Below are 16879 nucleotides of genomic sequence, written 5' to 3' on the forward strand. Positions count from 1 at the left end.
TTTAAGTCGGGGTCCACGTTAATCAATTCATGGACCATGATTCAATGCTGAACTCTTACTTTTTAATAACTTAAAACAATGCAATACATAATTACAAGAATAAAAATAAATACTCTTATCATTGAACTTGAGAGCTGCGATTTACAGAGCGTCCCTGAAAGCAGCAGGATTCAAGATGGTGGTACCTTCCTTTGTTGACCAGCGCGAGTCCAATAACGCATGCGCAAAGAATCGTGAGGCGCAAAAGCAAATGTCTATTAATTTGATTAACATCGGTTTACATTTTTGTGACACAATTATAAACAATAAAATACAAAAAATAAAAAAGAGAACAAAATAAATACTGTTATCATTAAACTTGAGCGCTGCAATTTACCGAGCGTCCCTGAAAGCAGCAGGATTCAAGATGGTGGTGCCTTCCTTTTGTTGACGAGCACGAGTCCAGTAACGCATGCGCAAAGGTCTATTTAATTTATTCAATTAACATAGAATGACTTTTTTGTGACGCAATTGAAACAATACAACACATGATTACAAGAATAAAAAAAATATCAAAATAAATACTCTTATTATCATTGAACTCGAGCGCTGCAATTTACAGAGCGTCCCTGAAAGCGTCCAGTAACGCATGCGCAAAGAATCGTGAGGCGCAAGAGCAAATGTCTATTAATAAATTAACATCGGTTTACATTTTTGAAACACAATTATAAACAATGCAAGACAAAATTACAGAAATAAAAAATATATATATTATAACCTATTTTTATGGACTTGCCTCTTTGCGATGTCAAGTTCCTGTTATAAATTCTTAAACAGTATATGCCTTATGAGAAAACGTTCCACCACTTCTGCCTTCAAAATAAAAGCTCAAGTTATATATTGTATAACAGGAACTTAACCGCACAAAAAGGCACGTCCATAAAAATAGGTTACATTTATGTAGCCTGTTTGTACAAGTCCTTAAAAAAATAGGTTACATTTAAAAACTCCGCTCCACAACTTCCGCTCTTAGCGCCTTCAAAATAAGAGCTCAAGGCATATACTGCAAAACAGCTCATAACAGGAATTTAACAACACAAAGAGGCAAGTCCATAAAAATAAGTTACATTTATATATCCTATTTCTACAAGTCCATAACAATAAGTTACATTTAAAAAAAATCCGCTCCACCACAACGTGTCACCACCTCCGCTCTTTTTGCCTTCAAAATAAGAGCTCAAGGCATATAACAGCTTGTAACAGAACCTTCACATCACAAAGAGGCAAGTCCATAAAAATAGGTTCCATTTAAAAACCCCGCTCCACCACAACGTGTCGTGAATTGATTAACGTGGACCCCGACTTACACAAGTTGAAAAACTTATTGGGGTGTTACCATTTAGTGGTCAATTGTGGCGACTTGTCCAGGGTGTACCCCGCCTTCCGCCCGATTGTAGCTGAGATAAGCACCAGCGCCCCCCGCGACCACGAAAGGGAATAAGCGGTAGAAAATGGATGGATGGATGTACTGTACTGTGCAATCTACTAATACAAGTTTCAATCAATCAATGTCACCACTTCCGCTCGCCGCGCCTTCAAAATAAGAGCACAATGCATATTACTGTATAACAGTTTATAACAGAAACTTCACATCACAAAGAGGTAAGTCCATAAAAATGGGTTACATTATCATTGAACTTGAGCGCTGCAATTTACAGAGCGTCCCTGAAAGTAGCAGAATTTAATCAATCAATCAATCAATCAATGTTTACTTATATAGCCCTAAATCACTAGTGTCTCAAAGGGCTGCACAAACCACTACGACATCCTCGGTAGGCCCACATAAGGGCAAGGAAAACTCACACCCAGTGGGACGTCGGTGACAATAATGACTATGAGAACCTTGGAGAGGAGGAAAGCAATGGATGTGGAGCGGGTCTAACATGATACTGTGAAAGTTCAATCCATAATGGATCCAACACAGTCGCGAGAGTCCAGTCCAAAGCGGATCCAACACAGCAGCGAGAGTCCCGTTCACAGCGGAGCCAGCAGGAAACCATCCCAAGCGGAGGCGGATCAGCAGCGCAGGGATGTCCCCAGCCGATACACAGGCAAGCAGTACATGGCCACCGGATCGGACCGGACCCCCTCCACAAGGGAGAGTGGGACATAGAAGAAAAAGAAAAGAAACGGCAGATCAACTGGTCTAAAAAGGGAGTCTATTTAAAGGCTAGAGTATACAAATAAGTTTTAAGGTGAGACTTAAATGCTTCTACTGAGGTGGCATCTCAAACTGTTACCGGGAGGGCATTCCAGAGTAATTTAAGAAAAAAACATTTTGTTGACCAATAACGCATGCGCAAAAGCAAATGTCTGTTCATTTAATTAACATCGGCTTACATTTTTTGTGACGCGATTACGACAATCCGAGACATAATTTCGAGAATAAAAAAAACAAAACCTTTATTATCATTGAAGTTGAGCACTGCGATTTACGGAGCGCCCCCTGAACGCAGCACAGTTCAAGATGGTGGTACGTTGTAAACATTGAAACATTTCAGCGTTTATCGTGCGCCTTTCGATAATATTCCCCGTGTTGTTCCCCCTGACAGAAATACGGACTCCAGTTCAAAGCCACCCTGGAGAACATAACCAACGTGAGGCCAGTGGGTGACGACTTCCGCTGGTTTCTGAAGGTCCGTCAAGCTAGCGTGCTAATATCGATACTGATTGCTACAAACATCGATTAGGACACTTTGATATTTTGTCTTTGGGGATAATTATCCGATTTTATGCTGCAGAGGACGTTACTTTATTGCTCTTTCACACAGTCTGTGCTCCTTTTCAACCTGCTGTTTGCTTTGTTCTCAGCTGAAGTGTGGCAACTGTGGTGAGATCCCGGATAAATGGCAGTATGTCACCCAGGCGGTGAGAGACACAACAAATAATCCTGCTCCTTCAACCATCTTCTATTTCCTCACATATCTTTGTCTTTTGCAACATGTATGTGCAGGAGAGCACGCCACTGAAAGGAGGGAGGGGAAGTGCCAGCATGGTGCAGAAGTGTAAACTTTGCTCCAGGGAAAACTCAATTGGTAAGAACTTTACATTCATTTGGACTTTGTGCAAACTCCTGATCGATAAATGAATCTGTCTTCATGCAGATATTCTGGGGGACACGATCACGCCTTATAATGTAAGCACACACCCTGACCCTAGACTAGTTCTTCTTAAAGGCCTCCTGAAATGAGATGTTCTTATTTAAACGGGGATAACAGGTCCATTCTATGTGTCATACTTGATCATTTCACAATATTGCCATATTTTTGCTGAAAGGATTTAGTAGAGAACATCCACGATAAAGTTCGCAACTTTAGGTTGCTAATAAAAAAGCTTTGTAGCAGACGATGTGCGCGTGACGTCACGGGTTGTGGAGCTCCTCACATCTGAACATTGTTTACAATCATGGCCACCAGCACCGAGAGCGATTCGGACCGAGAAAGCGACAATTTCCCCATTTAATTTGAGCAAGGATGAAAGATTTGTGGATGAGGAAAGTGAGAGTGAAGGACTAGAACAGGGGTAGGGAACCTATGGCTCTAGAGCCAGATGTGGCTCACGGGTTGTGGAGCTCCTCACATCTGAACATTGTTTACAATCATGGCCACCAGCAGCGAGAGCGATTCGGACCGAGAAAGCGACAATTTCCCCATTTAATTTGAGCAAGGATGAAAGATTTGTGGATGAGGAAAGTGAGAGTGAAGGACTAGAACAGGGGTAGGGAACCTATGGCTCTAGAGCCAGATGTGGCTCACGGGTTGTGGAGCTCCTCACATCTGAACATTGTTTACAATCATGGCCACCAGCAGCGAGAGCGATTCGGACCGAGAAAGCGACAATTTCCCCATTAATTTGAGCAAGGATGAAAGATTTGTGGATGAGGAAAGTGAGAGTGAAGGACTAGAACAGGGGTAGGGAACCTGTGGCTCTTTTGATGACTGCATCTGGCTCTCGGATAAATCTTAGCTGACATTGCTTAACACGATAATTATGAATAATTTCGCTGGTAATCACAGTGCAAAATATAAAACATTCTCATGCATTTAAATTCATCCGTCCGTTTTCTACCGCACCTGTTCAAGAAGTCGCATTAACGGTAAGAAGTTATTTATGTCACGATGGGGGGGGGGGGTCGCACCTTGCTGCGGGGTCGTTCCCCCAGGAAGGCAGACGGACTACTCGGGACATGGCATTTAGGTAAAAACATGATTTAATTTAAACTAAAAAAAGATACAAACAAAAATCGCTCACAGTGGAGGCACAACTTGGGCTAAGGAACAAAGCTAACGCATTAACAGACTATGAACATAAATCAAACAAAACTTACTTGGCATGGCATGAAGCACGAAACCATGGCAAGATCACATTGACGCCAGGGCGACTGACTGGCAAAGACGAGCTTAAATACTGCCTCTGATTAGTGCTCGGGAAGCAGGTGAGCGGGCATTTTGGCCACCAGAGACAGGTGGACAAAATGAGTGACCAAGGAAACCAGACAAGGGAGTGGAAAAAAACAGGAAACTAAAGAGTCCAAAGGACAAACAGCACATGGCCAAACAAAAACATTTATTATTTATTATTGGTTAGCTTCAGAATAACAATGTTATTAAAAATAATAAGAGACTTATTATACTCTAAAAATGTTGATCTTACTTAAAAATGCACGCATTTAGTTGTATTCAGTGTTAAAAAATATGATATGGCTCTCACTGAAATACATTTTGAAATATTTGGCTTTCATGGCTCTCTCAGCCAAAAAGGTTCCCGACCCCTGGACTAGAAGAACAAAACAAAACAAAAAAAGGGCAGTGTGAGCGATTCAGATGTTATTAGACACATTTACTAGGATAATTCTGGAAAATCCTTTATCTGCGTATTGTGTTACTAGTGTTTTAGTGAGATTATAAAGTCATACCTGAAAGTCGGAGCGGTGTGGTGACCGCCAGTGTCTCTGATGGAAGCCACGGAGGAGCCAAGAAAGTCTCTGACAGCTGCAGGAGGACGCAAGCTCCGCTCATGTCTCCGTTAAGAGCCGACTTATTACCACAATTTTCTCACCGAAACCTGCCGGTTGACATGTGGTCGGGAACCATGTTCGCTTGACCGCTCTGTTCCATATTAAAGCTTCACAACAAACAAAGAAACACCGGCTGTGTTTTTGTTGCGAAAGGCAGCTGCAATCCACCGCTTTCCACCAACAGCATTCTTCTTTGACGTCTCCATTATTAATTGAACAAATTGCAAAAGATTCAGCAACACAGAAGTCCAGAATACTGTGTAATTATGCGATTAAATCGGACGACTTTTAACCGTGAGTGGTGCCGGGATAAAATGTCCGCCTCAACCAATAACGTCACAAACACGCGTCATCATTCCGCGACGTTTTCAACAGGATACTTCGCCGGGAAATTTAAAATTGCAATTTAGTAAACTAAAGCGGCCATATTGGCATGTGTTGCAATGTTAATATTTCATCATTGATATATAAACTATCAGACTGTGTGGTCGCTAGTAGTGGCTTTCAATAGGCCTTTAAAGTCCATCCATTTTCTACCGCCTATTCCCTTTGGGATTGTGGGGGGCACTGGTGCCTATCTCAGCTACAATCAAGCGGAAGGTGGGATGCACCCCTGGACAAGTCGCCATCTCAGGTGTAATTTAAAGTGTTTTATAGAATGCTTATATACCGTATTTTCCGCTATATAAGCCACACCCACTAAATTTTTGAAGAAAAACACATTTTTCCTTATACAAGGAGCAGACATGTACGTTATTTACACAGAAATATTTAGTTAGTTTATTTACATACCTTAATTGTTTCCAAATGAAGCAATGTAGTATCTGTTAGTCTACAAAATAACATGTTTCCCCCCCCCCCCCCCCCCCCCCCCATTTTGTGTAAAAGTACCATATTCAAAGTATATGAGCCGCACTCACTAAATATTAGAAGGAAAAAAACATTTTTCATATACGAGGAGCAGATATGTACAATATTTACACAGGAATATTTAGGTAATTTATTTACATACCTTAATTGTTTCCAAATGAATCAATGTAGTATCTGTTAGTCTGCGAAATAACATGTTTTTTCCCCCATTTGGTGGAAGATTACCATATTTTCCGGACTACAAAGTATATAAGCCGCACCACTAAATTTGTCAATGTATATATATATTTTTTTACCATATATTAGCCGCAATGGACTGCAAGCCACAGATATATACGTTATGAAATGAGTTAGTTACACATCAATATTTAGTTAATGTTTATTTACATACCTTTAGTAGTGTCTGAAATACGGCAGTAAAACGGTGAATGAAGAAACCATACGAGTAGAAACGCAATGGATGACTAGTAAACACTCTATGGATGACTAGTAGACAGAAGGGCACTTGTACTTCCGGTTCATGGCAGTAAACAGAAGGAAACACTGTAGACCAGGGGTGCCCACACTTTTTCTGCAGGCGAGCTACTTTTCAATTGACCAATTTGAGGGGATCTACCTCATTTATATATATCATTTATATTCATTTATTTATGAAAGAGACATTTTTGTAAACAAGTTAAATGTGTTTAATGATAATACAAGCATGTGTAACACATATAGATGTCTTTCTTTCACAAAGACAAGAATATAAGTTGGTGTATTACCTGATTCTGATGACTTGCATTGATTGGAATCAGACAATAATGATGATAACGCCCACATTTTCAAATGGAGGAGAAAAAAAGTTGTCCTTTCTGTACAATTCCACATGAAAGTGGTTGGTTTTTGACATCTAATTCATCAATCAATCAATGTTTATTTATATAGCCCCAAATCACAAATGTCTCAAAGGACTGCACAAATCATTACGACTACAACATCCTCGGAAGAACCCACAAAAGGGCAAGGAAAACTCACACCCAGTGGGCAGAGAGAATTCACATCCAGTGGGACGCGAGTGACAATGCTGACTATGAGAAACCTTGGAGAGGACCTCAGATGTGGGCAACCCCCCCCCTCTAGGGGACCGAAAGCAATGGATGTCGAGCGGGTCTAACATGATACTGTGAAAGTTCAATCCATAGTGGCTCCAAGACAGCAGCGAGAGTCCCGTCCACAGGAAACCATCTCAAGCGGATCAGCAGCGTAGAGATGTCCCCAACCGATACAGGCGAGCGGTCCATCCTGGGTCCCGACGAGCGGTCCATCCTGGGTCTCGACTCTGGACAGCCAGTACTTCATCCATGGTCATCGGACCGGACCCCCTCCACAAGGGAGGGGGGGACATAGGAGAAAGAAAAGAAGCGGCAGATCAACTGGTCTAAAATGGAGGTCTATTTAAAGGCTAGAGTATACAGATGAGTTTTAAGGTGAGACTTCAATGCTTCTACTGAGGTAGCATCTCGAACTGTTACCGGGAGGGCATTCCAGAGTACTGGAGCCCGAACGGAAAACGCTCTATAGCCCGCAGACTTTTTTTGGGCTTTGGGAATCACTAATAAGCCGGAGTCTTTTGAAGGCAGATTTCTTGCCGGGACATATGGTACAATACAATCGGCAAGATAGGCTGGAGCTAGACCGTGTAGTATTTTATACGTAAGTAGTAAAACCTTAAAGTCACATCTTAAGTGCACAGGAAGCCAGTGCAGGTGAGCCAGTATAGGTATATATGTATGTATATATGTATATAAAGGTATATACAGTATAGGTATATATGTATGTATATATGTATATAAAGGTATATACAGTATAGGTATATATGTATGTATATATGTATATAAAGGTATATAGAGTATAGGCGTAATATGATCAAACTTTCTTGTTCTTGTCAAAAGTCTAGCAGCCGCATTTTGTACCAACTGTAATCTTTTAATGCTAGACATGGGGAGACCCGAAAATAATACGTTACAGTAATCGAGACGAGACGTAACAAACGCATGGATAATGATCTCGGCGTCTTTAGTGGACAAAATGGAGCGAATTTTAGCGATATTACGGAGATGAAAGAAGGCCGTTTTAGTAACGCTTTTAATGTTTGACTCAAAGGAGAGAGTTGGGTCGAAGATAATACCCAGATTTTTTACAGAGTCACCTTGTTTTATTATTTGGTTGTCAAATGTTAAAGTTGTATTATTAAATAGAGGTCGGTGTCTAGCAGGACCGATAATCAGCATTTCCGTTTTTTTGGCATTAAGTTGCAAAAAGTTAGCGGACATCCATTGTTTAATTTCATTAAGACACGCTTCCAACTAAATACAGTTAATCATCCAGCTTCCATACACTTTACAAGAAAAACATTGGCGGCAAATTCCGTAGCTTGCTTGATTGACATTCACGGCACCCGAGGGTCTTGTGAGATGACGCTGGCTGCTGCCAGTTCATTATTATGAAAAAATGACAGAGAGGAAGGCGAGAAACACTTTTTATTTCAACAGACTTCCGTCAAAACTCTAAAGGCCGACTGCACATTTCCTATCTTCACAATAAAAGCCCTGCTTCATGCTGCCTGCGCTAACAAAATAAGAGTCTCGGAAAGATGGCGTGCACAAGTGATGTGCACGCCAGCTTTCTGAGGGATCGCTTGTGCACGCCAGTTTTCCGAGACTCTGTATTTAGTTAGCGCAGGCAGCATGAAGCAGGGCTTTTATTGTGAAGATAGGAAATGTGCAGTCGGCCTTTAGAGTTTTGACGGCGCGAGAGTCTGTTGAAATAAAAAGTGTTTCTCGCCTTCCTCTCGGTCATATTTTCATAATAATGATCTTGCAGCAGCCAGCGTCATCTCACAAGACCCTCCGGTACCGTGAATGTCATTTAAGTGACGTCTTGGTGAAGATTGACGATCACTAATTTTTAGGTCTATTTTTTTTAAAAGCCTAGCTGGAGATCGACTGACACACCCCCCGCGGTCGACTGGTAGCTCGCGATCGACGTAATGGGCACCCCTGCTGTAGACGTTCCACTCGCAGTGAGTGAACCGGTCCAAAAGATGGCGCCGTAGCACAAGCAATAACACACCTTTTCACTCTCTCTGTGGTTGTCTAATGAAAACTTATAACGCTGCGCCGTATTATAAGCCGCAGGTTTCAAAGCGTAGGGGAAAAAAATAGTCCGGAAAATATGGTAGTTTAAATCAGGTTTAATTTTGGGGGATTTCAGAAAAATTGATAAACGTTAAATCCTTTCTGTTAGGGTAAAAAACAGTTTTCGGTTTATTCTTTGCAGAGGCGTACTTCCAACAATTCCATGGCCTGTGTGTAGAAGTGTGAGATTGACAACGTGTGTCCGTCTTTTCATGTCTGCTCGATCGAAGGCCGAGGACAGCGACACCTTCAAGACCATGGTGCAGTTTGAGTGCCGAGGTCTGGAGCCTGTGGACTTCCAGCCCCAGGTAAGGACACCTTTGGGTTTTTCAAGGGGAACCGACGCACTTTTTATGGACTCGGCTCGTCGTTCACAATTGTTGTGAGACAAGAACACACGTCCTTCTCTTTTCTGTGCTGTTAAAGAGTGAAAAACTGTTAGCAAGAGGTGGCTAAGAGCGCAGGTAATAGTCATGTATTCCGCCTTTAAAGATATACATAACATACAAAAAAATCACATGTACATAAGACTTATTTTATTTTGGGATGTTTAAGTTTTCTGCTCGCTTTTCAGCTCCAGCTTTTTGGCTGCATGCGTCGTCTTCCTTGTGCTCTTTTCCTCTCGCGCTCAGTTTTACGGCTGCTGCCCTTTTATACAGTGCGAGAGGAGATTTAAATCGTGCCCGGCTGGGCAACCCACGCACCGGATAATATTTGCAGGGTTGATTCCAGCATGCCCCTCCTCGCTGCTTGCTCGCAGTCCACGCCCCCCCGCCGCCATCTTCGGCGTGCCCTGCCTCGCTGTCGGACTGCCGGCTCCGCCTTTCCACATATGTAAATAAACATGAACTAAATATTTCTGTGTAAATAACGTACATATCTGCTTCTTGTGTAGGGAAAATTTTTGTTTTTTTTCTTCTAAAAGTTAGTGGGTGCGCCTTATATCCTTTGTAGTCTGGAAAATATGGTAATCTTCCACCAAATGGCGGAAAAAAACATGTTATTTTGTAGACTAACAGATTCTACATTGCTTCAGTTGGAAACAATTATGGTATGTATATAAACTAACTAAATATTTCTGTGTTAATAACGTACACCTGCTTCTTGTAAATGCAAAAAAAAAAAATGTTTTCCTTCTAAAATTTAGTGGGTGCGGCTTAAATACTTTGTAGTCTGGAAAATATAGTAATCTTCCTCCAAATGGAGGGGAGGGGGAACATGTTATTTTGTAGACTAACATATACTACATTGCTTCAGTTGGAAACAATTATGATATGTATATAAACATTAACTAAATATTTCTGTGTAAATAACGTACATATCTGCTTCTTGAATAGGGAAAAATTTTGTTTTTTTTCTTCTAAAATTTAGTGGTTGCGCCTTATATACTTTGTAGTCTGGAAAATATGGTAATCTTCCACCAAATGGGGGAAAAAACATGTTATTTTGTAGACTAACAGATTCTACATTGCTTCAGTTGGAAACAATTATGGTATGTATATAAACTAACTGTGTTTCTGTGTTAATAACGTACACCTGCTTCTTGTAAATGCAAAAAAAAAATGTTTTCCTTCTAAAATTTAGTGGGTGTGGCTTAAATACTTTGTAGTCTGGAAAATATAGTAATCTTCCTCCAAATGGAGGGGAGGGGGAAACATGTTATTTTGTAGAGTGACAGATACTACATTGCTTCAGTTGGAAACAATTATGGTATGTATACAAAAATGAACTAAATATTTATGTGTAAATAATGTACAAATCTGCTTCTTGTATATGCAAAAAAAAAATGTTTTCCTTCTAAAATTTAGTGGGTGCGGCTTAAATACTTTGTAGTCTGGAAAATATAGTAATCTTCCTCCAAATGGAGCGGAGGGGAAACATGTTATTTTGTAGAGTAACAGATACTACATTGCTTCAGTTGGAAACAATTAAAGTATGTAAATAAACATTAACTAAATATTTCTGTGTAAATAACGTACATATCTGCTTCTTGTGTATGGAAATGTTTTTGTTTTTTTCTTCTAAAATTTAGTGGGTGCGGCTTATATACTTTGTAGTCTGGAAAATATGGTAATCTTCCACCAAATGGGGGGGAAAACATGTTATTTTGTAGACTAACAGATACTACATTGCTTCATTTGGAAACAATTAAGGTATGTGAATAAACATTAAATATTTCTGTGTAAATAACGTACATATCTGCTCCTTGTGTATGGAAAAATGTTTTTTTTTTTCTTCTAAAATTTAGTGGGTGTGGCTTATATACTTTGTAGTCTGGAAAATATAGTAATATTCCTCCAAATGGAGGGGAGGGGGAAACATGTTATTTTGTAGAGTAACAGATACTACATTGCTTCAGTTGGAAACAAAGTATGTAAATAAACATTAACTAAATATTTCTGTGTAAATAACGTACATGTCTGCTTCTAGTATATGGAAATGTTTTTGTTTTTTTCTTCTAAAATTTAGTGGGTGCGGCTTATATACTTTGTAGTCTGGAAAATATGGTAATCTTCCACCAAATGGGAGGGGAAACATGTTATTTTGTAGACTAACAGATACTACATTGCTTCAGTTGGAAACAATTATGGTATGTATATAAACTAACTACATATTTCTGTGTTAATAACGTACATCTGCTTCTTGTAAATGCAAAAAAAAAATGTTTCCTTCTAAAATTTAGTGGGTGCGACTTAAATACTTTGTAGTCTGGAAAATATAGTAATTTTCCTCCAAATGGAGGGGAGGGGGAAACATGTTGTTTTGTAGAGTAACAGATACTACATTGCTTGAGTTGGAAACAATTATGATATGTATATAAACATTAACTAAATATTTCAGTGTAAATAACGTACATATCTGCTTCTTGTATATGACATTTTTTTTTTGTTTATTTCTTCTAAAATTTAGTGGGTGCAGCTTATATACTTTGTAGTCTGGAAAATATGGTAATCTTCCACCAAATGGGGGGAAAAACATGTTATTTTGTAAACTAACAGATACTACATTGCTTCAGTTGGAAACAATTATGGTATGTATATAAACTAACTAAATATTTCTGTGTTAATAAAGTACATCTGCTTCTTGTAAATGCAAAAAAAAAAAGGTTTTCCTTCTAAAATTTAGTGGGTGCGGCTTAAATACTTTGTAGTCTGGAAAATATGGTAATCTTCCACCAAATGGGGGGAAAAACATGTTATTTTGTAAACTAACAGATACTACATTGCTTCAGTTGGAAACAATTATGGTATGTATATAAACTAACTAAATATTTCTGTGTCAATAACGTACATCTGCTTCTTGTATATGCAAAAAAAAAATGTTTTCCTTCTAAAATTTAGTGGGTGCGGCTTAAATACTTTGTAGTCTGGAAAATATAGTAATCTTCCTCCAAATGGAGGGGAGGGGAAACATGTTATTTTGTAGAGTGACAGATACTACATTGCTTCAGTTGGAAACAATTATGGTATGTATACAAAAATGAACTAAATATTTATGTGTAAATAATGTACAAATCTGCTTCTTGTATATGCAAAAAAAAAATTGTTTTCCTTCTAAAATTTAGTGGGTGCGGCTTAAATACTTTGTAGTCTGGAAAATATGGTAATCTTCCACCAAATGGGGGGAAAAACATGTTATTTTGTAGACTAACAGATTCTACATTGCTTCAGTTGGAAACAATTATGGTATGTATATAAACTAACTAAATATTTCTGTGTTAATAACGTACATCTGCTTCTTGTATATGCAAAAAAAAAATGTTTTCCTTCTAAAATTTAGTGGGTGCGGCTTAAATACTTTGTAGTCTGGAAAATATAGTAATCTTCCTCCAAATGGAGGGGAGGGGAAACATGTTATTTTGTAGAGTAACAGATACTACATTGCTTCAGTTGGAAACAATTAAAGTATGTAAATAAACATTAACTAAATATTTCTGTGTAAATAACGTACATATCTGCTTCTTGTATATGGAAATGTTTTTGTTTTTTTCTTCTAAAATTTAGTGGGTGCGGCTTATATACTTTGTAGTCTGGAAAATATGGTAATCTTCCACCAAATGGGGGGGAAAACATGTTATTTTGTAGACTAACAGATACTACATTGCTTCATTTGGAAACAATTAAGGTATGTAAATAAACATTAAATATTTCTGTGTAAATAACGTACATATCTGCTCCTTGTGTATGGAAAAAGGTTTTTTTTTTTCTTCTAAAATTTAGTGGGTGTGGCTTATATACTTTGTAGTCTGGAAAATATAGTAATATTCCTCCAAATGGAGGGGAGGGGGAAACATGTTATTTTGTAGAGTAACAGATACTACATTGCTTCAGTTGGAAACAATTAAAGTATGTAAATAAACATTAACTAAATATTTATGTGTAAATAACGTACATATCTGCTTCTTGTGTATGGAAATGTTTTTGTTTTTTTCTTCTAAAATTTAGTGGGTGCGGCTTATATACTTTGTAGTCTGGAAAATATGGTAATCTTCCACCAAATGGGGGGAAAAACATGTTATTTTGTAGACTAACAGATACTACATTGCTTCATTTGGAAACAATTAAGGTATGTAAATCAACATTAACTAAATATTTCTGTGTAAATAACGTTCATATCTGCTCCTTGTGTATGGAAAAATGTTTTTTTTTTTCTTCTAAAATTTAGTGGGTGCGGCTTATGTACTTTGAAGTCTGGAAAATATGGTAATCTTCCACAAAGAAGGGGTGGGACATGTTATTTTGTAGACTAACAGATATTACATTGCTTCATTTGGAAACAATTAACGTATGTAAATAAACATTAACTAAATATTTCTGTGTAAATAATGTACATATTCCTCCTCAGTCTTTTTCATGACGTTCCAATCACACGTCTGTAATACTCAGTGTATAAAAATTCGAAAAAATGAGTGCAGAAATATTTTTTGCTTGAAAACTAAAGACCTGATTTCAATAAATTGACTGAAATTATTTAATAATGACATTAGATAGAATGTCAACATACTTTGCTCAGTCACATTAACACATTAATTGTCAAAAAACAAATGACCCTCCACAGTGTATCATCATTGTTTATAATATTATATATCAAATGTTGTTTTTTCTGACATTTTTATTTCATTTCCAGTGTGTCTGCTCCATGTTTGTATTTGGACCGCTGTTAAAAATGTAATTCATTTTGGTTCGTTAGGGGGGGGGGGGGGGGGGGGACAAACAAAACTTTTTAATTAAAAAACATAACTTGAGGGTTTTTAATTGTTAGTCCAACATGAGAAGGTTTACGTGGAGGATGAATTCACATGAATAATCATTTCTAAATTGCTATCTTTTACAAAAGTGCCAAACTCTGTCTGTAATTTTCGTAACCTTGCATAAAAATTGTTTTACATGTCTTAAAATGGTCAACCATGACGTTCCATTATTGCCTCAGAGAACGATGCTTTAAAGATCTTAAATTGTATTTTTCACTTTAGAAAGAAAATTGGCTACAAATTGTGTTTGATTCAAGGACTCTTGTGTTTTAATTTTGCCTGGAGAGTTTACTTTCACTTTCACATTCTCCTGTGTCAGTTGATGCATGGATTATGACAAACATGTTTGTCGAAAATGTTTTAAAAACCAAACAATTCCAGCGTTGTTGTTGTATTTTGTATCAATACCAACAGAGGGCGCCAAAGTGACATTGTCCTGCACCAATGGTGCTCACAATGTGTGAACACAAGCATAAATATGACATATAACACTGGAATATTGCCTGGTTTGCACATTCCAATCCATATTGTCACCAACAAACTTTGCTGCATGGTTGGAATGCTGCAATAAAATCTTGTGTCCTCCCTCAGGCTGGCTTTGCTGCAGAGGGAGCAGAGTCTGCAACATCCTTCCCTGAAGTAACACTTCTGGAAAAAGTAGGTCACCTGCAGATTTGATAGGAACCAGGAAGGACTTCAGTGCCGTACTCTGGACCTTGGCGTTGATTTGAGGTTTGTGCTCAACATTTCAGGATTGGACGGATTATGACGAGAAAGTCCACGAGTCGGTGGGAATATATGAAGTCACACACCAGTTCATCAAGTGTTGATGTCTTCTGATGGGGTGAATGAACTGTTAGCAAACTTCTTTCCACCTTGGATGGAGACTTCACATCACACCACTCACTTGCCTTATCCATAATTGCCTTTATATACATATATATATATATAATTTGTGTGTGTGTATATATATATACATACACACACACACATTTATGTGTATATAAATGCATACACTATATATATATATACACACCTTTATATGTATACTTATATATAATTTGTGTGTGTATATATATATATCCACACACACACACACACACATATATATATAATGTGTACATATACATACACGCACATATATATACATATATACACACACACACCTATATGTATGTGTATATATATACACACACATATAGGTGTGTGTGTGTATATATATATATATCCATACACACACACACACACACATATATATATATATATATATATATAATGTGTATATACACACACATATATGTGTGTATATACATTTATACACACATATATATGTGTGTATGTATGTATATAAATATTTATACACGTGTATATATATATATATATATATATTTATGCATGTATATATGTATGTAATGTGCATATGTGTGTGTGTGTATATATATATATATATATATATATACATATATATACAGTATGTATATATGTATGCTGGAGATAAATATAAAAAAACATATATATATATATAATTTGTGTGTGTATATATATATACATACACACTCACACACATTTATGTGTATATAAATGCATACACTATATATATATATATATATATATATATATATATATTTACACACCTATATATGTATACTTTTATATAATTTGTGTGTGTATATATATATATATCCATACACACACACACATATATATATATAATGTGTACATATACATACACACACATATATATACATATATACACACACCTATATGCATGTGTATATATATACACACACATGTGTGTGTGTGTATATATATATATATATATATATATATCCATACACACACACACACATATATATATATATATATATATATATATATATATAATGTGTATATACACACACATATATGTGTGTATATAAATTTATACACACATAAGCGGTAGAAAATGGATATATATGTGTGTATGTATGTATATAAATATTTATACACGTGTATATATATATATATATGCATGTATATATGTATGTAATGTGTGTCTGTGTGTGTATGTATATATATATAAATATATATATATATATACATATATATACAGTATGTATATATGTATGCTGGAGATAAATATAAAAAAAACCCGTATATATATATGTATATGTATATATTTATATGACTTTATTCAGGATGTTCACAGCAAAATATTCATTTGCAAAATAAAGTTGCGAAGAAAACCAAACCTGGTTTGTGTGTTATTTTTTATTGCACATCTGTTTTGGTAGATGCTTGTCAAGATATGGATATTTCCCTTATAGTTATTATCTGGATGTTATCCAAGGACAAATGTACATGTTCTGCTGGACACTTTATTAATTGTACCGCTTATTATTACTGGCCCCAATGCAGCTGAGATAGGTTCCAGCGACCCCGCCACCCCGAACGGGACTAGCGGTAGAAAATGGATGGATTGATTACTTGCTAAGATTCTGGCGACTGTGGTAAAAACATTTTTACTGTGAAATGTTCGTGTGT

At 37.3% G+C, this 16879-nt stretch overlaps 1 protein-coding gene across 2 annotated transcripts; it reads left to right on the forward strand.

Annotated features, from left to right (window-relative positions):
• The first annotated feature begins 405 nt into the window (after nt 1-405).
• czib (CXXC motif containing zinc binding protein) lies at nt 406-15594 on the forward strand. Of its 2 annotated transcripts, none has more exons than XM_061896907.1 (8): nt 406-412; nt 2592-2675; nt 2851-2907; nt 2993-3074; nt 3144-3175; nt 9336-9413; nt 14948-15013; nt 15109-15594. In XM_061896907.1, exons 1-8 carry the CDS (start codon nt 407-409, stop codon nt 15184-15186), a joined length of 483 nt encoding a protein of 160 aa, XP_061752891.1. In that variant the 5' UTR covers nt 406; the 3' UTR covers nt 15187-15594. The 2 variants fall into 2 exon arrangements, with proteins under 2 accessions (XP_061752891.1, XP_061752892.1); XM_061896908.1 differs by lacking the exon at nt 406-412 and adding an exon at nt 2463-2512.
• The last annotated feature ends 1285 nt before the right edge of the window (nt 15595-16879 follow it).

This window comes from Nerophis ophidion, linkage group LG04, assembly GCF_033978795.1.
Source record: "Nerophis ophidion isolate RoL-2023_Sa linkage group LG04, RoL_Noph_v1.0, whole genome shotgun sequence".
NCBI classification, from domain to species: domain Eukaryota; kingdom Metazoa; phylum Chordata; class Actinopteri; order Syngnathiformes; family Syngnathidae; genus Nerophis; species Nerophis ophidion.

Coding starts and splice junctions, on each gene's coding strand:
- czib (XM_061896907.1), top strand. Junction 2,908..2,992: donor GGCAGTATGTCACCCAGGCG/GTGAGAGACACA, acceptor ATGTATGTGCAG/GAGAGCACGCCACTGAAAGG. Junction 15,014..15,108: donor AAGTAACACTTCTGGAAAAA/GTAGGTCACCTG, acceptor TCAACATTTCAG/GATTGGACGGATTATGACGA.